The 19,288-nt window shown below is 51.5% G+C and overlaps 7 protein-coding genes across 7 annotated transcripts; 3 read left to right on the top strand and 4 right to left on the bottom strand.

Moving 5' to 3' along the window:
- Nucleotides 1-420: 420 nt before the first annotated feature.
- PV08_03302 (uncharacterized protein) lies at nt 421-5,856 on the top strand (the record flags this gene model as incomplete). Its single annotated transcript, XM_016377658.1, has 3 exons — nt 421-548; nt 612-840; nt 895-5,856. The coding sequence occupies 3 exons, from the start codon at nt 421-423 to the stop codon at nt 5,854-5,856; spliced, it is 5,319 nt and encodes a 1,772-aa protein (XP_016239228.1).
- Nucleotides 5,857-7,583: 1,727 nt separating this feature from the next.
- PV08_03301 (uncharacterized protein) lies at nt 7,584-8,466 on the bottom strand (the record flags this gene model as incomplete). Its single annotated transcript, XM_016377657.1, has 3 exons — nt 7,584-7,925; nt 8,052-8,174; nt 8,317-8,466. The coding sequence occupies 3 exons, from the start codon at nt 8,464-8,466 to the stop codon at nt 7,584-7,586; spliced, it is 615 nt and encodes a 204-aa protein (XP_016239227.1).
- Nucleotides 8,467-9,219: 753 nt separating this feature from the next.
- PV08_03300 (uncharacterized protein) lies at nt 9,220-10,170 on the bottom strand (the record flags this gene model as incomplete). The annotated part of the gene is made up of 1 exon (XM_016377656.1): nt 9,220-10,170. One exon carries the CDS (start codon nt 10,168-10,170, stop codon nt 9,220-9,222), a length of 951 nt encoding a protein of 316 aa, XP_016239226.1.
- An 832-nt stretch (nt 10,171-11,002) lies between these two features.
- Nucleotides 11,003-12,285, top strand: PV08_03299 (uncharacterized protein; the record flags this gene model as incomplete). Its single annotated transcript, XM_016377655.1, has 3 exons — nt 11,003-11,165; nt 11,222-12,060; nt 12,133-12,285. The coding sequence occupies 3 exons, from the start codon at nt 11,003-11,005 to the stop codon at nt 12,283-12,285; spliced, it is 1,155 nt and encodes a 384-aa protein (XP_016239225.1).
- Nucleotides 12,286-13,165: 880 nt separating this feature from the next.
- On the bottom strand, nt 13,166-14,251 carry PV08_03298 (uncharacterized protein; the record flags this gene model as incomplete). Its single annotated transcript, XM_016377654.1, has 2 exons — nt 13,166-13,649; nt 13,707-14,251. 2 exons carry the CDS (start codon nt 14,249-14,251, stop codon nt 13,166-13,168), a joined length of 1,029 nt encoding a protein of 342 aa, XP_016239224.1.
- Nucleotides 14,252-14,752: 501 nt separating this feature from the next.
- On the bottom strand, nt 14,753-15,241 carry PV08_03297 (uncharacterized protein; the record flags this gene model as incomplete). The annotated part of the gene is made up of 1 exon (XM_016377653.1): nt 14,753-15,241. The coding sequence occupies one exon, from the start codon at nt 15,239-15,241 to the stop codon at nt 14,753-14,755; it is 489 nt and encodes a 162-aa protein (XP_016239223.1).
- Nucleotides 15,242-16,265: 1,024 nt separating this feature from the next.
- On the top strand, nt 16,266-17,362 carry PV08_03296 (uncharacterized protein; the record flags this gene model as incomplete). Its single annotated transcript, XM_016377652.1, has 3 exons — nt 16,266-16,701; nt 16,838-17,187; nt 17,312-17,362. 3 exons carry the CDS (start codon nt 16,266-16,268, stop codon nt 17,360-17,362), a joined length of 837 nt encoding a protein of 278 aa, XP_016239222.1.
- Between the last annotated feature and the right edge of the window lie 1,926 nt (nt 17,363-19,288).

Below are 19,288 nucleotides of genomic sequence, written 5' to 3'. Positions count from 1 at the left end.
TCGCTTGATGCGGCTGACACAGCGCGGCAAGGGTGAATTGCTGCTAAGCCGGATGCGTCTTGGCGCGTTGGGTGCCTGTTTAGCCTGCGCCTCCCAGTGCTCGCTCAAAAATTCATCTGCCACCTCATACCAATCCTCATCCACTTCCATCATCACCATCCAACCTCAACCATCTCGACTCGATCGCGCCCCCGAATCTACACGTCTCGATCGACGAGTCGAACAGGATCCAGGAAGTCTGGGGTCAAAAAACAAAGAATTGGTGAAGCGCGCAGCTGGAGAAGTGCGCATTGTTTTGGGTGGCCCTGGAGGGCGAAGGGTCGTCCCTGACCAAGTCGCGCAGCCATCGGCGCAGGCATCGCGACCATCAAAGATCGTTTTGAAAAATAATATCGTCTTCCTGGGATAACACGAGTAACCATGTCGAACCTCAATTTCCCTTATTCGAGCGCGCCTCTGCGCACCGTCGAGGAGATTCAGTTTGGCCTGTTCTCGGCTAAAGAAACCGAACGCCTCGCGGTCATCGACATCGAATATCCCGAGACGATGTATGTAGACATAAATGAAGAAAGCACACCTCGTATGATTGTTCTAACATTTTTGTGAACCAGGGATGAGCAGCGCCTCAGACCTCGAGAGAAAGGTCCGAACGATCCTCATCTCGGTACGATCGATCGCAATTTCAAGTGCAGTACCTGTGAAGAGAATATGGCCGAATGTCCTGGGCATTTTGGTGTCATTAAGCTTGCAACTCCTGTCTTCCACTATGGGTTCATGACCAAGGTCAAGAAGATACTGGAGACCGTCTGCCACAACTGTGGCAAGATCAAAGCACTTGATGTTAGTTTTGCCATTCTTTCCTAACCATCCTGTTTCTAACCACAGAAAAACTAGACCGAAGAGTTTAGACACGCTGTTTCCCTTCGAGATCGGAAGCGCCGTTTCGATGCAGTTTGGCGATTGAGCAAGCCTCGACTTGTGTGCGAAGCAGATCCTCCCGAAGATCCAGACCAACCCCTCAAAGGCCCTCCTCAACCTAAGCATGGTGGATGCGGCAATGCGCAACCCGAAATCCGAAGAACTGGGTTGCAGTTGTGGGCCACTTGGAAACCTCGAAAAGGCGATGATGACGAAGATATCACACCTGACAAAAAGAGGATCTTCCCTCAAGATGCACTCAATACTTTCCGCACTCTTACTGATGAGACTTTGGAAATGATGGGACTCAGTCTCGATTATGCTCGGCCAGAATGGATGATCTTGTCTGCGCTTCCTGTACCCCCGCCTCCTGTCCGTCCTTCAATCAGCGTGGACGGGAGTGGTCAAGGTTCACGTGGTGAAGATGACTTGACCTTCAAACTGGGCGACATCATCAGAGCAAACCAGGCAGTGTTGCGTACAGAGGTTGACGGTACTCCTGATCATATCAAGGTCGACTTGTGCGATCTTTTGCAGTACCACATCGCCACTTACATGGACAATGAGATTGCAGGATTGGAGAAGGCACAGCACAAGAGTGGTCGGCCAATCAAGTCAATACGCGCACGACTGAAGGGCAAAGAAGGTCGTCTGCGGCAGAATTTGATGGGAAAGCGTGTAGACTTCTCCGCACGTACTGTCATCACAGGCGATCCCAACCTTTCTCTAGATGAAGTTGGCGTGCCGCGCAGCATTGCCCGCACGCTGACATATCCTGAGACGGTCACCCCTTTCAATCTCGACAAGCTCAAGCGTCTCGTGGCCAATGGTCCAAATGAGCATCCTGGAGCACGGTATGTCATTCGTGACACAGGCGAGCGTATCGATCTTCGACACCACAAGCGGGCTGGAGAGATGACTCTACAGTATGGCTGGAAAGTCGAACGACACATTCAGGATGGCGACGTCATTCTTTTCAACCGTCAGCCTTCCCTGCACAAGGAGTCGATGATGGGTCATCGTGTCCGTGTCATGCCTTATTCCACCTTCAGATTGAATCTTTCAGTCACGACACCGTACAATGCTGATTTCGACGGTGACGAAATGAACTTGCACGTTCCTCAGAGCGAGGAATCTAGAGCTGAATTGGCCAATCTCTGCATGGTTCCTCTCAACATCGTGTCTCCGCAGCGCAATGGCCCCCTAATGGGTATCGTGCAAGACACACTCTGTGGTATCTACAAGATCTGTCGACGCGACATATTCTTGTCACGAGATCAAGTCATGAATGTCATGATGTGGGTTCCTGATTGGGATGGGGTGATTCCTCAACCAGCTATCATCAAACCAAGGCCTCGCTGGACGGGCAAACAGATGATCAGTATGGTTCTTCCAAAAGCCCTGAATCTTGAACGATTCGAAGCCAAGGGCGATGCTTTCAGGGACCAAAAGGACGACAATCTGTCTCCAATCAATGACACTGGCTTGATGGTCTTGGAAGGCAACCTGATCTTCGGTCTCTTCAGTAAGAAATTCGTGGGCACCAGTGCCGGTGGTATTATTCATACCATCTACAATGAGTTTGGTCACGAGGCTGCGATGGCTTTTTTCAACGGCGCGCAGACTGTCGTCAACTATTGGCTTCTGCACAACGGCTTCAGCATCGGGATTGGTGATACAGTACCCGATCCAGCCACGGTTGTCAAGATCCAGCAAGCTGTCGATGACAGAAAGGCCGACGTTGAGCAGCTAACCAAGGCCGCGTACAATGAAGATCTAGAGCCCGCACCTGGAATGAACGTTCGTCAGACCTTTGAAAGCAAGGTCATGAACTTCCTCAACCAAGCTCGTGACCAGGCTGGTTCGGCAACAGAAAACAGCCTGAAAGATCTCAACAACGCCATCCAAATGGCTCGAGCCGGTTCGAAGGGTTCAACGATCAACATTGCCCAAATGACCGCCATCGTTGGTCAGCAAGCTGTGGAAGGCAAACGTATTCCTTTCGGCTTCAAGTACCGAACTCTGCCCCATTTCGCGAAGGACGACTACTCAGCTCCATCGCGAGGCTTTGTCGAGAACTCTTATTTGCGAGGACTGACCCCCACAGAATTCTTCTTCCACGCCATGGCTGGTCGCGAAGGTCTCATAGATACAGCTGTCAAGACTGCCGAAACTGGCTACATTCAGCGGCGACTCGTCAAGGCTCTGGAAGAAGTCACTGTAAAATATGATAGCACGGTCCGGGATTCTCGGGGCAATATCGTGCAATTCATATATGGAGAAGACGGGCTTGATGGTGGCCACATCGAAAACCAGAAGGTTGATATTGTCACCATGTCTGATAAGGCTTTCATGAACCGATACGCCGTCGATGTCATGAGTGGCGACACCTCGATGTGGAGAGGCAAACTTCTCCAAGCCAGAGAGATTCAAGGTGACACTGAATTGCAAGAGCTATTCGATGAAGAGCTCGAAGCTCTGCGGAAGTCCCGAGACTTCCTTCGAAAGATGGGCAAAGGCACAGAGGATAATTTCCAACTGCCTCTCAACGTTGCACGAATTATCGATCAGGCGCAGAAGAACTTCAAAATCCGACGCGGAGATAAAACGGACCTTGACCCTCGTTATGCACTCAATGCAGTCAAGCAATTGTTGGATCGACTCATCGTCGTTCGCGGTGACGATGCCATTTCCCAAGAAGCACAATCAAATGCTACTCTTCTTTTCAAAGCACAATTGCGATCTCGCCTTGCTTACAAGCGACTTGTTCTTGAGCATGGTCTCAACCGATTGGCCTTTGACAATGTTATCGGTGGTATCGAGAGTCGATTTATTGCTGCACATGCTAACCCTGGTGAAATGGTCGGTGTCCTGGCTGCACAGTCTATTGGTGAACCTGCTACTCAGATGACATTGAACACCTTCCACTTCACTGGTGTCTCTGCAAAGAACGTTACCCTTGGTGTTCCTCGTTTGAAGGAAATCTTGAATGTTTCCCAGAACATCCGCACACCATCAATGACGGTCTACCAGCTCCCAGAGTACACTGGTGACAAAGAGGCTGCCAAGTTGCTGCGAAGTCGAGTACAACATACCAACTTGCGATCCGTCGCTGAAACATGTGAATTGTGGTACGACCCAGATATTCAAAGTACCATTATTCCCGAGGATCTCGACATGGTTGAGTCGTACTTCATAATTCCTGAAGACAACGAGGCAGACCTTTCTCTCCATTCGAAATGGCTTCTGCGTATTACGCTCAGTCGCGCGAAGCTGCTAGACAAGGGATTGAACATTCAGGAGGTCTCGTCAAAGATCAAATCCACCTATGGCAAGGACCTTTCAGTGATCTTCAGCGATATCAATGCGGATGAGCAGGTCATCCGGATTCGACTTGTTCAAAACTATGGCAAGGACGAGGAAGAAGACCGGAGAGAGGACGATGAAATTCTCCGCCGCTTCTTGAACGAAATGCTCGACCATCTCACCTTCCATGGTGTTCCTGGAGTCTCGAGAGCATTTATTGATCAGAAGAGCAAGGCCATTATCGACGCTGACAATTCTGTGAGAATGGCCAAGTCTGACCCCAAATGCAACGAGTATGTCCTCGAGACCAGCGGCAGCTCTTTCGCAAAAGTACTCGCGATTGACGGAGTTGATACTACTCGTACCTACACCAACAGGTTCACTGAGATCTTTGAGGTGCTCGGTATCGAAGCTACTCGGGCCGCCATTTTACGAGAATTGACTCAAGTGTTGTCTTTCGACGGTTCATACGTGAACGCACGTCATTTGGGTATTCTTTGTGATGTAATGACCAGTCGTGGCTACGTTATGGCGGTCACACGTCATGGTATCAACAAGTCTGATACTGGCGCTCTGATGAGATGTTCATTTGAGCAGACGGTGGAAATTCTTCTGGAAGCCGCTGCTGCCGGAGAATTGGACGACTGTCGGGGCGTGTCTGAGAATTTGATCCTTGGTCAACCTGCTCCCGTGGGAACAGGCACTATGGATATCCTACTCGATCACAACATGCTGTCCACAGTTGTCACCGACAATGCCAATCTCGGCCTTGGTGGAGTCATCGGTGTTAAAGGCACCCAGCAGATGTTGGAGGGCGCGGCCACGCCGTATGACAGCGGTTCACCAATGCAGGACAACCAATACCTGGGTTCTCCGGATTATGGTGCATCATTCTCGCCAATTGCTGCTTCTGGCTCAGAAACTCCTGGCGGGTTCACCGACTATCAACCTGGCTTTGGCGGTGCTGGAGGCTTCAGTCCTTATGGGGCTCGAAGTCCTGCTGGATACTCTCCGGCCAGTCCTTTCGGTGGTATGAGCCCAGCTTCGCCTGGCTTTTCACCCACCGCTGGTTACTCGCCTACCTCTCCAGCTTTTGGTGCAACCAGTCCCGGCTTTGGTCCGACATCACCATCGTTTTCCCCGGCCAGTCCAGCATTTACGCCGACTTCGCCCGCGTACTCGCCTACCTCGCCTGGTTATCAAGCATCGCCAACCTCTCCCAGCTACTCTCCCACTTCGCCGAACTACTCTCCGACGTCTCCTGCCTACGGCACTTCGCCCACATCGCCAAGTTACTCTCCTACTTCGCCAGCGTTCAGCCCGACGTCGCCGACTTCCCCGACGTCTCCTGCCTACAGTCCCACGTCACCACAGTATAGCCCGACTAGTCCGGTATACGGTGGTGGCAAGCAACAGTCGCCCACGTCTCCGAGCTACTCTCCGACTTCTCCTACATACAGTCCTACCAGTCCGACTTCGCCAACCAGTCCCTCGTACTCACCTACGAGTCCGATGTACAATGCATCGCCGCGAAGTCCCCAGGGGAGACCTGGTGGTATTAGTAGTCCACAATACTCTCCAAACAGCCCGCAGTATTCTCCAACTTCTCCCAAAGAGGACAAGGATGACTAGTACTGCTTTGTATTATCACTCGACACCTCTGTCAACCAAAAACAACTTCGAGTTCATGCAAGAAGGATCCATTAGATTGACCTTCTTTCTTGACATGCTCTATGATGTTGCCATGTTATGTTTTATCATGCCTTGTTTTATCGTCTGGCCACCAAATTGTCACGGACGCTAACAGCCGTCCCTTTCCTTTTGGCCACGTTGCTACTTTTAAACCAAACCCCAAAAAAGATTCGAATTTACATATTAGCGATGGCGTTGGTTGGTTTTTATTCGCCTTTTTTTCTCGACACACGATCGAAGCACTTCTTGAAGTGCTCGCATGAACTGGTGAGGAAACGAAGAAAGCATTTTCATAGCGGGGAAAGTACAGAATGAGGATTATCCTATTTTCAAATGGATGTGCTTACCGGGCACAAGGGAGGTGAAAGTGGGAGAGATGACACGCAGGGTACAGTAATATCCTGAGGAGGGTTATTTGAACGCTTCTAGTTGCAGATGGTGAGAAGCGAAAGTCCTCGGGGAGAAGGGGCTACGAGATTTGGTTGGCAAATGAGGCGGGTGTTGTTGGGGGTGGTGCACGAGGCATCTTCTTGCTGTGTACTTTAAGAAATAAATTGCATTAGACTGTCTTTACTTGCTGGGATGAAAAAGGGGCGAGCGGGGAGATATGAAAAGGCGGCTGAGAAACGCAGTGCAATGCAATGCTTTCAATTTCGACTTCGGAAGGCATCAAGAGACGAGAAGAGTTAAATACGAGACAACGGTCGACCAGGGTGAATGGCAGGCACGCGGCCTGGAAAGCATTGCTTGAACTTTGATTCATTAGATTTGCTCGCTCGCTCGCTCTTTTAGCTCTGTGCCGGTTCGTTTTGTTGTGGACTTAGAGAGAAGCTTGACCAGATCTGAGCACGGAATACGAAGAGAAAAAGTAGTAAACTTTGTCGATGATTGAAATATTTGATTGTTTTTTTGGGGGGCTTCCCCGACGTCGTGATATCGGACGTCTGAGCCCCTTGGCCTGTTGTCATGGTTTGATCCATGCACCCGTGACCAGATAGGTAGGTATGTGTGACTGCTTCCGGATACTTAGATACATTTGACAGCTCAATTGAGCAGAAGATTGACCCGTGCGGGTGTTCAGCTTCTTTCTTTTTGGTTTGGGGAATTGTGTTTTTCGTTCAGGTACCAAAAGAACAGGACCGGACGGGAGGTGACGTGACCTGGGCCGTTTCTCTCGTTCCCGTTCATGAACGGTTGATATCCCGCATCCGCAGTGGCTCTGGTTGCGGACGGAACAAACTTCGGCCGTTGTTGTGTGTTCGCCGCTGCGTCATGTTTCTCTGTTGATTTTGGCAGAGAGGGAGGCCTCAGAGGGTTGATGTGCACATGGTGTGCAGCACACAACTCTCATGATACCGTACGTAGATGCGGAATGTAAATGAAGGGGACTTTTCAAGTGTAGTCGAGTACCTTTCGAGCGTTGTGCCACAAGTCTGCGCCTCATGCTTTTACTGGTTGCGTCCATGCAGCAGAGGAGAGCGACAGGAGCCACACATGATGTGTCTGTACTCGCCTTCCAGAGTTGGAGGGGGAGTATTGAGTTGAACACGACGACGATGACGATGACGATAACGACGACGACGACGACAGACACGATGCTTCCATTTATGTTTCGCTCTTCCCCGGATGGACGCGCCCTGGAGGTTTCGATCGACTCCAAAGATATATCAAGTCGCACCCCTGAGGGCCATGAGTCCCAGGACCTGTCTCTCAATGTTGGTCGACGTCGAGTCAATAACTGTGCCATTCGCAACCGCGTCCTTGCCCGCTTTACCTTTGCCGGACGATGACGGCTGAGCGACGGTGACCTTGTAGGCTTTGCGGACTCTGTCGACGTCGGAAAAGCCGCGCAACGTGGCGTCGTCAAATGGAAGTTCCTTGCCTCGGACGTGTGTCGAGAGGTGCTGTGAGACGCTGTCCTGTGTCACGGCTGGGGTTGTCGCGACCTTGAGAACTAGAAGATCGCGTGTCGAGTCGGAGATGCCGAACCGTCGAAACGCCTCGCCGATCTTGAAGAGTACAGTTGGTTAGTCAGATCCCGACCAGCATCCCAGACAGAAATGCTCAAGAGGAATTGGTTTCGTCCCGTGTGTGGAGGCAGACACCGGGTGGTGGACGACTATACGAGTACGTACATTGTTGTTTGGACTCAAGGAGAATACAATCTCAGAGTGGACATTGTGAGACCTCAACCGGTCGTTTAAGTAGTCGTTCATGGCGCGGAAGGCCGCAGCGAGAACGTGTGTCGTCGACAGGATCTAGGTCAGAATGTGATGTGAGTGCGGTCCACGACACGGCACGGATTGACGCGAAAGCCTGTGTGAGAAAGGCCGGCGGATGAGAGGAAGGGGATGGAGAGGTATGTATTGGCGAGGAAGAGAAGACAACGGGAACACCAACCATGCTAGCGTCGACGAAGGCGTATTCAAACTCTGCGTTGCCGGCGAGAAGTTGTTGCTTGAGAAACGAAGCATTTTCGACGTCGGTGTAGACCGAGACATAGAGGGCCAGTTCAGGTGGCATGTGTGCCAGGTGGATTGTCAGGACCATGGTTGCTCAGTTGCGAAGCGCGGATGGATTGGTAGGGGATCTATAGTAGATCGTCGACCAAAATATCTCACCGTCACGATCGATGGGAGAGTCGAGGGATGTATCGGTGGTGGTGGTGGTGGTGGTCCAGGGAAGGCCTGGTCAGGACATAATAATATTGGTCCTTGGTTGTTCTTGGCAGCTCAGGGCATGGTCGAGCTGCTATTGGTAATTTGGATTTCACACAACAGCAAGATTCCGTACCTATAACAAGGTAAATTGGAGCTGAGATTCTGTCCCGTTGCCGTTGCTTTTAACTGACTTCGGGCACCCACTATAGGCGTCATCACACTAAAACCAACCCCCTACAGGCGTTGCCTTCAACTAAGCCCGACCCCTCTCACGTCTCACCTTTAGCTAAACCACCCTTCCTCAGGCGTCCCCCTCAACTGAAATCTTCCCCTCCTAAGCGTCACCTTTGGCTACCTACTCAAACCAGCCCTCCGTAGGAGTGAAGGATAGAAGTATTTGAAGTATTTCGAATTGATTCAGTTCATGATGCGAAACTCCGCCCAAATCCGCCCAGTCTCTGCTGTAGGGGCGAGGTCCTGTCATCCGTATCGATCGTCACATCCTGCCACTGGAAGGGCTTTTTTTCCTTTTTAAAGCAGCTCAATCAACAACTAGAACACCATAGGACGGCTGGTATAGTTCATGGACACTGGCGCCATTGAAAATTAACTTGCAAGGACAACCGCAGTCAGAGCGCAAGAGTCACGCGGGTTTCCTGCCGGTGATGAAACGGAAGTTGACGTAAAGGTGGTGTTTCTTGGTGCAAAACTCCTGCTTGACCATCTCGATAGCCACTTTGGTCTCTTCATAACTCTTGGAAAGAGCTTTGGTGTACAGCGCTAGACAGTACGGTTCGATTGCGGTCAGTATCTCGGAGAGATGGAAGCGGCCGAGTTCCTTTCTATGTTTGGCCCAGCTGCCAATGGGGACCTTGTCGACCTGTTCCTCGACTTCGACGAAGCCGGCTTCTCTCACCCAGTTGGCGTGAAGATGTGCGACGTTCATGGGTCTGCCAAAAAGGTCACTCCCGAGGCTCAAGTTAGCGTTCATTTCGGCGGTCCAGGGCGGCAGCTCTTTTTCAATGGTGCTCGCCTGAACGTCGTGCTCCTGGATTTCCAGATACCCTCCTGGTCTCAGCGTCTCGAAGCACTGCCTATAGAACCGTGGCCAGTCAGCGATTGAACCGGTTAGGCTGCGGGCATGGATAAGATCGAAAGGAGAATATGTCCAGTCTGATTCGGCGTCGTCGACATAGAAACGACAATTTGGAGGAACCCACCCTGGCTGGATGGGAGACAAATCGGTGCCAATGATAGTGGCCTGGGGATATTCGTCCGCCATGTCGATTGCCCATGAGCCGGTGCCGGTGCCCACATCGAGAACTCGTTCCAGATTTGGTGGTTTGCGGTACAACAGCTCGCCTCCTAGCAACGAAAGCCAAATGTGGTGTAACGAGTCCATCCGATCTTGCTCCTGTTCGTCGTTAGGCAGAGGGTAGCTACCCGCTCGATAAGCATGATATCTCCGGCCGTTTTCGTAGGTGTAGTTCAGCACGGAACTCGCTAGCGACGTGCTTTGCAGCGACGCGCTATCCTCAAATCCCGAGTCCTCGGCCTCATCGGGACTCAGGTCGACTTCGGAAGCATTTGCCATTGCGGGATGTGTTTCAGGCTCTTCTGTCAAGTTGATGGGACCGATCAAGGGACAGAATCCAAGGCCTAACAAAAGAGTGTCCTACTTCCAGTGTTCGTCAAGAATTGGAGGGAATCGTTCAGATTATCATATCAGGCCAAAGGAGGGAGAACTCGCACGGTCAGCTCGGTCATGGCACCAGTCCTTCTCGCTGAAGCGAATCTCCCACTTCGTCCCTTGTACAGATTAGCCAAAGCCGGCTTCAACCGCCCGTGTCGAGGGCTGGCAGAGCTAGTAAACTTTGTATGGCTGTGGCCTCAGCTTTCTCTCGTGCAAGTCGTCGCCCGAGAGGCGGCCTAAGCCGGGGCGGCCAGGACCTGTTTCTTCGTGAGGTTATTGAGTTTACCTCCTTGCCTATAAAGGTTACCGCCCACTATGGAGAGCGTCCTAACAATGGTCTCTTGGAGGGATGTCAGCGCCTCATTTGCTCGCGTTCATTTACCCTTTTGCAGGAAGCTTTCAAGAAGGATCGTCCACTTGGGGATTTGTTCAAGGAGGAATTTTCCTTGCCTGTTTATTTCGCCGGGAAACATCTCGACACTGGCTGGTGACACCCTGTCGCCCTGAGACTAACTAGCTCGAGCCCACGTTTTGACGTGGAGTGGAAGATAGTTTTGTAGTCCAACGCTCAGCTCCGGGAGACTAAATCTCGACGTGGGTCGGTCTCGGTCCGCTCCGCAAGACAACGTCTCGCCCAACATCGACTTCTGCGACGGCCTCCGTGAAAGGACTGTAGCTGAGTCAACGCACAAAACGCTTGTTGAGTCTGTGAGACTCCACTACTTACGCGACAATGTCCGTTCGGATCAGACCCATCGCCCCTCTCCTCCTTAGGGGAATGTTCCGGCGGTGCGAGTCGACTCGGGTTGGCCCCCCGCGCATCAAAGTGGCCGTCCTATATCAAGCACTAGAACCGCCCGTCATCAATGGCATTAGGAAGCCCATGAAACCGGGAGGTAGGTGAGGCCTGGGAAAGTTGGCAAAGAGCCACGTACTGACTGGGCCCGGGAAGGGTACCGGGATTCTGGCGCGGACATAGCATATGTGCTCAAGTCCAACTCCATCGACGTGATAACCCCAGTGTCCTCGCCCGATCCGTACAACGATGAAGACTGGTGCTGGCCGGACACCGAAGACGGAATTGTCTCGGCTGTCGAACATGGCGCCACGCATCTTTGGGCCAACACTATTCTCTTCGCGGCCCATCCCCTTCAAACTTCGGCAGAGCTCGACAAATACGCTCCCAACGTCAATATCATCGGACAGCCGCCGGCCCTGGTGGAACAGCTGGACGACAAGGAGTACGTCAATGACATGCTCCGCGAGGACGGCTCCTATCCTATGCCAAAAGGCTGGACCTTCGAGTCTCCCGAGGACCCGGAGCTCGACCGGTTGCCCTACCCGGTCGTGGGCAAGCCGATTCGAGGCCGTGGTAGCTACGGTGTCAAACTGTGCGCAACCAAGAACGAACTGCTGGACCACCTGAGGAGTCTTCTTGCCGAGAGCTCCAAGGCTATGGTGGAGGAGTATCTGTGCGGCCGTGAAGGCACAGTAACCGTCATGCCACCCTCGGCGGATGTCCTTCATTACTGGTCTCTGCCGTTGGTCCTACGATACAATCACGTTGACGGTATTGCACCCTACAATGGCGTTGTGGCTGTGACCAACAACTCTTCGGCTCTCTCGGCCCAAGAGAGCGAGTCGGCCCCCGTCTACAAATCAATCTGTCGACATTGTGAGCGTGCGGCAGAGAGGCTCAAAACGACTGCCCCTATCCGGATTGACGTCCGGCAGTATGGCCAAGGCAAGACTCCAGACACGTTTGCCATCTTCGACGTGAACATGAAGCCCGTGAGTTAGGGGGCCAAACTCCTCGCTTCCAATCCCCTGGATGTGACTGACCGGCTGACAAACTACGACCAGAACATGACAGGTCCAGGAAGGCCTGGGCGAGAGGATCAGGCCAGCTTGACGGCAATGGCTGCCTCTTCGATCGGTTGGGACTATCCGACCCTGCTCAAGTACATGTTGGCTTCTGCCCGTTCTCTGCTGGAGCTTCGCACCCTCAAGCTCTAACCACGCCAGGGAGTCGGCCCCCCCCCCAGGCGCTACAGTGCCGATGTCTTTGGTCACAGAAAGGCTCTTTTTACGAGGATGGCTGCGACACACTCGGCGTGGAATGCCGTGGTGCAGGTCCAACTCTGTCAGACCTACCAGGGTCCGCGATCTTCATATATATACACTTCTATTACCACGTAGACTTTTGTCGGGCTTTATTCGATTTGGCAACTATCTCCTTGTAAGTCGACTCTCTCCTACCTTCAAACCTTCCTAACAGCCATCGAGTGGGAATTTGAGACGGCACCATAACAACGAACGTGGACGAAGGAAAGGGTTGACAGATGTACACGGCTGTATACACACAAGCTTCTCAGCAAACAGAGCTGCTCCTTTATACAAAATCCAACATTACTGTGAGCTGCTATGAGCGGATATGCCCTGTCGATACTTACCGCTAATAGTCCTTCTTACGATCAGCTAGAGTTGTCCCTTTGCTCTACCAATCGCAGTTGCTACATAGTACGTCAATATCAAACTCGTGTTTCGAAACTAAGCGGGAAGGTGATATCCCCTGTCTCTTAGTTCGACTACGGAATATGCATAATGTCAAGCGCCTGTTCGTAGGCGTGGCCCCTTCTTGCATCGATAATCAAGATGGTCTGACATTAAGCGGTGGAAATGTAGTGAAGAAGAATCGCAGATAGACCCAGACACGATACTACCACATCAAAGGTGAGAGGGGAAACTATTACATTTTTTTTATCTGTTTACTCCTATTTGGCCGTGAAGAGCATGTCTGTCACTAGGCTGAAGACTTGTATACTGTGATCAAGTCTTGTATGAACAACAAATCGGCCCCAGGGAATTAATACTCCCATGATGTAGTCCGGCTTCATCACCTTCGGTTGTTGTTTCGCATGCTCAAGATTTGAACCATGCGGATGAAGATGTTCAGAAAGTCCAACTCGAGGCTAACACTCTCGTTCACAACATCCTTTCTGACCAGACCACGTTCACTCATCCGAGCGTGGTGGAGAATCTTCTGCACGTCGTACAAGGTAAAACCACCAAAGACAGCGAGACCACCATAGAGCCAAATGTTCTCAGTCCAAGCCAGTGTTCGAACGGCGGTGGCTGGCAGGACAAGAGGTGCAAAGCCAGAGATTGCAACGATGGCGACACCGGCAAGCAAAGGACCTCCAAGGTAGAGGTATTTCTCTTGCTTCGCGGTAGCACCAACAAAGGCAATGCTTCCCATCATTCCAATAGTGTAGAGACCAGCACGAGCCAGAATTGCCGGATGCATGAACATCAATGGCGATAGCAGAGCGGCTTGGGTGACGTTGAAGGCCGTCCAGAGAGCGTACTTCTGTACGTAGCTGTAGAAATTTGTTAATTTGGACAACCATACCTTCAGAAGACGGGATATGACTTACTTGTCAGGATGCGTGTAAAGTGTTCCGTACATGGTTCCAATGCTGGCAACTAGACCAACACCCATAACCAGCCAAGGGTTCGTGGCCATTAGCCGATAACTCCAGCCGCTGGTGTGCAAGGTCCGCGCCGCCAAACCGATGATACCGACACCCAGACCGGTGTGCATGAAGGTCTGGTTCAGATATTCTCGTTCATACTGCGGCATCCCGCCGTCTTCCCGAGTTTCCCGGTTGAAGATCATGTTCGTGACAAGAATTGTACCACCCACCAAAGCGGCGCCATAGAGAATTCGTTGTGTCAGGTTGCCGCTTGCAGCCGGATTCGCCGGTTGGTATGACGGAGTCTGGTAGCTTCGCTTGAAACCATTGCGCAGAGCTTCGGACTTGAGGAGGGACTGCGCACTTGATGTCGTCGTCCGAGGAGTGAAGAATGAATTCGAGGATTTGGGGCTTGAATGGAAGGTTCGGATTAATGACGAGGGTTTGCTGAATTGCTTGAAAGCGTTGGAGGAGACCGCAAAGGGCCTCCTGAGGACGAAAGCCATGATGGACGCGACTCTTTGAGATGACGCTGAGGGATTCACAAAGGATGGTGGAGGTTGACCGTGGCGGCGAGAGGATGAATTAATATATACGCCGGCGCAGGCAGAGAAGAACAACGACGAATATCCGCGTAGAAGCTTCGCGGTTCAGACGACGGAGAACGAAGACGCCACCGCAGAATGACGTCGGCCACTCAGATGCGCTGAATTGGCTAGGTGGCTAATCACGTGCACTCGGATCAACTGTTCCGAGGCCCGACTAGAAGGTGCTCCTGCGCCTAGGTAATCCATTCACTGTATGAGCTCCAGGTACTCGTACCCAGTCTATCTCCATCATCGCTCTCCATACGCGAAACAATCTCAATTGCTCCTAGAGTAGTTGACCATAGCCGCTATCCCAAGAACGCAAGTCCTTGGGAGGGTATTTCTCAGCTTCTCATTGAGCTTGTCAGAGTGAAGGGATCGATGCACCCACCCAGGTATTCCCGATGCTCCGTATCCTCATCATGAAGAAAGTCCCCATTCTTTCCACCTGAGAGGCTCGTCGCCTCTCACTTCTCTCCATTTGTCGGTCGATCGCAGCAGTGGTTCGCAGTTGGCCTTCAGCATCCAACCCCATTTCTTGACGAATCCTTCCTCAACCTCCCAGGAGTCAACCCGCCAAGGCTCTCCCCATACGACAAGACCCTTGCGAGCATTTTCGCCTTCATCCTCGGACTTCGAGTAACCCGGAATTTGTGGGTCTGCTATCGAGCCAAGCAGGTCAATGCAAAGCTCACAGTCGTCATACTTGCCATCTGCTTGAATCAGAGCGTCGCGGAGACCGGGCAAGGGGAACAAATCGACGTAAGGTGGATGTGGCACCTGCCGTTGCAATGGGGTAGGTTCGAGCAGTGGTGGAAGGGCGACGGGATGTGGGAGTTCCGAGATACGCATCGCTTCGGATGTCTCATCTTGACAATCAAAGAGGTGAGTGAGGCGGAGCACGACCATATTCGTCAAGATTGCGCGCCAGACATTGAACTGTATCAACTGCATCAAGTGGTCGGAGGATAAAGGAAAATATCCTTTTAGCAATGCCGCCACTATTGGTCTCGTTCTAGGGAGTGGAAATGATCCTGCAACCAGAGATGAAGCTCTACAGGGTGTGACAGTCCTCGCTGGGTTTGTCTGGTGTCCTCGCCCGATATCATCGATCTTCGATCGCAGCGGTGTCCATCTATCAGGATCTCTCCGTCTACCTGGGACCTCTGTCAGGAATCATATCTCACGGTAGCTAGTAATGACTTGTCATAAGAGTAATGTGGAAAGAGCAACAATGCTGACTAGAACGATGAAGGTCAAACGTACGCCGAGCTCGTTGATTCAGCCGATTTTGAATCTTCCTTCTAGACTTGGGGTCCGATAGACCAGTCCAATCGTCTTCATGATCAATTGCCTGACATTTGCAACTTCCCAGTTAGATCGAATTACTCTCTATCAGACGGGAGAGCTTCTTACTTCTTGTAACCGCACTGGTCGCGGAAGTATGAGAGCGTCGTGAGATGCCATTCCGCAACAGGCTACTCTGACAGATATCTTTGTCAGGACTCAGGCTCCTGCCGATAAATTGGAAAAGTCCTCACCAGACCATGAAGAGAGGTTTGATGTGAGTTCCATCGGCTGCATGGGTAAGATGACCGGGAGCCTAGACAAGCGGGCAACATCCAAGACTGGAAGCCGCTTTGGCCCCATCAGACTCCAAACTTCATGCACGATGCTGATACGCCAAACCCTTTTCAGGAGAGCAAGGCTGTAAAGGCCCCGGGCGGGTCCACCGAGCACAGTGTACCTAGGTGACCATCAAGTCAAGAACGGTCTGCGATTCAACGTATATATTTACGAGTATAATTCCCTCAAGCCCAGATAAATATCCATCACTCTTTCGATCTTCGGATACTATTCGAACACTACCTGCCTGATCCTACAAGTACTTCACCAACGACCACCATAGAGGGATTGCATTACTAGAGACACAATGCCCGACAAAACCATCCTCATCACAGGCTGTTCAAAAGGTGGCCTCGGCCACGCCCTAGCGGTGGAATGTCAACGTCGTGGGATGACCGTCTTCGCCACGGCACGCACCCTTTCCAAAATGTCCGACCTCAAGAACCTCCCCAACACGACCCTATTGTCTCTGGACGTCACATCGCCGACTTCAGTCGCCGACGCGGTGGATAAAATCACCACCGCAACTGGCGGCAAACTCGACTACCTCCTCAACAACTCTGGTCAAAACATCATCCTTCCAGCGTTGGACCTGGACATTGACGAAGGAAAGAAGATGTTCGACGTGAACTTCTGGGGGGTGCTGCGTATGATCCAAGCATTCGCGCCGTTGTTGATTGAAGCCAAGGGCACAGTTGTGAATATAGGGAGTATCGTTGCTTATTTACATACTCCATACACTGGTACTGACACCCTCCCTCCCCTTTCTCTTTCTCGACCTATCCACCACTTCTATATCTCATGTCACACAGACAACGTCTCTCCTGTTCTGGCAGGTATGCTAATCAATGTTCGTTTTTCGTGTCCTTGTTCCATCAGCTGTCTACAACGCGTCCAAAGCAGCAGTACACATGCTCTCCGACACGCTCCGTCTCGAACTGGCCCCGCTGAACGTCAAAATCCTCACTGTCGTAACTGGATCCGTCAAGACGCAAATCCACCAAAACTCGCCTAGACTCTCCTTGCCCCAAACGTCGCGATACCTCGCTGTATCCTCGCACCTGGAGAAACGGTGGAACGACGAGATCGACTACGATCCCAGTTCACCCGAGGACTTGGCGAGGAAAGTCGTGGGTGACGTCCTTGGTGGTTCGACGGGGAAGATTTGGAGAGGAAGACACGCGAGTGAAACGAGATGGGTGAGATTTTTTATGCCGTTGCCGCTTCAGGTATGTTCAGTTTTCATATATGTATTCAACCGTAACACTTGTCCATGATTACTTGACAAGTCCCAAGTGCTGTGGGACATGAGGATCAAGTTTTGCCAACACTAACAAATAACCTGGAAAATAGGACATGATCTTGACCAACGGAACCGATCTGGATAAAGTCGGAAAAATGTGACCGTGAGGAAGTCTGGATATGGAACGTGATAGTTTCGAGGTTGGAGGTCGACCTTCAGGGAGCAAGAGTCCCCTGGTGACCATGTAGAGGAAGAACTTGACTTGTTGTCCTGCACGTCCCTCGGAATTCTGCCTTGTGTTTGGATGTCTTCCGGAATTCCATCTTATTGCCCTACGTGCCCCTAGAGTACTGTGGCCTGTCTACTCAAAACTCCGTACTGGAATACAGTAGTCAATCGGAGGAGAAAATTCACTTCTTTTAGTGTAGGTTGGTGAGTAGGCCAGTCTTATCTCACTCAGCTCCAGGTCCATGCCATTGATTCGGGATCCAGCCACTGTGCTCCGGGGATCACACACCGGACTGCCCGGAAGCGTCGAAAATCCATCCGAGAGGGTTGCGGATGTCCATGGGCCCGGGCTGGCGTGTTCGTCGCTGCTCAGCGAAGAACTCGGTGGGACCGATTCCCCAGGAGATAGGGTGTAGGGCTTTGCGGAAATGGTACAGGGAGTTCAGGTAGTGGTACTGATTCGCGATTTCATCGACTCTAAGCCCCTACGCCGTTCTTCGAGGGGAGTCGTGACGCGTGACCAGGTGCATGTTAGCTGTCGCCGAACACACCTCTTGCACGTGGGAGTCCGCCTCATCGCATTTCACTTTTTTTTCACCCGGTCTGCTCAACGACCTCAGTGCCTCGTCGACCTGTGATGGTCCACAATAAGGACTCAGGACCAACCGCTTCACTTACCTTGGGCGAGACCGTGAGCTTTTTCCGCGCTTCTCTCTGTGCCACGCTCGATCGAGGCCACAATGCAAAGGGTCGTTTAGTATCGGAGCTTATCGTGAGGCTCTTGTCGCCAAGACATAGTGATAAGGACTCCATTTGTTCGCTCGTACTGCAGAGCAAGTTAAAAGTACAAACTTGTATAACAGACGGTCATTTGGGGTAGAACTGTGGAGCTGTGCTAACAAGCCATTTTGTGGTCGACACATCGAGAGCAAATCATCCTTAATTATTCTATATCTTTAATCTTATAATATGAAGCCTCTATTCGTATTCGCGAGCTTCACGGTAGCGCTAACAAAAGATCACTAGATTCGGTATTCTTGGCCTCGTATTAGACCGGAGCTGATATCCAGGTCCGGAGTTGGTCATCACGACACAGACTGATTCTTCAGCTCCTGGGTGGCTAGCTCTCTCGATTTGATTACTTTCTAGATTGTGAGAGGATAGATATTTGGTCAAGACTTGGGCGTTTAGTAGTGTCTCGTGTAGTTCGGTCTCTCTAATAAGTACAAAAGGAGAAGATGAATCTAGAAAATGGCTATATAAGATAGAAACTTGGTCTCTTAACCAGTCACCCCCAGTCGAACAGTCACTCCCAGTCACTCCCAGTCACTCCCAGTCACTCCCAGTCACTCAGTCACTCCCAGTCACTCAGTCACTCCCAGTCAATCAGTCACTCCCAGTCGACCAGTCACTCCCAGTTAGTCGATCTGTCTCAGTTGATTAGTCTCTCTCTAACAGTCTCTCTCTAACAGTACCATGAAGTTCCAGCTCATCACTCTCGTCACTGTCTCATGTCTCAGCGCATTATCAGTGGCCACGCCGGTCCCTCAACTCCCCCCGGGATTCGGGCCGGACCCGAACAACCCCTGGGATGGTCCCTTCGCACCCCCATGCCAATACCCTATTGTAGAGGGGGGCCCCCCAGGAAAATTTTGCGCCCCCTTCCCTTATGCCTGTTATCAGTCTGGTTCCTTTGGAACCCCAGGGAGCGATTTCTATAAGATAGCATACTTCTGTTGCAACAGTCAGGATATGTACGATTGTTACAGCACTAACACGCTCTATGATCCAATATGATCAAATACACGGTTAGATTTAGAGATAATATTACAGATGCGTGCAAAGCCGGTTTCCATCCA

The sequence above is a fragment of the Exophiala spinifera genome (genome assembly GCF_000836115.1).
Source record: "Exophiala spinifera strain CBS 89968 unplaced genomic scaffold supercont1.2, whole genome shotgun sequence".
NCBI classification, from domain to species: domain Eukaryota; kingdom Fungi; phylum Ascomycota; class Eurotiomycetes; order Chaetothyriales; family Herpotrichiellaceae; genus Exophiala; species Exophiala spinifera.
The sequence above is the reverse complement of the archived record's forward strand: the minus strand, read 5'-3'. Positions and strand labels throughout refer to the sequence as shown.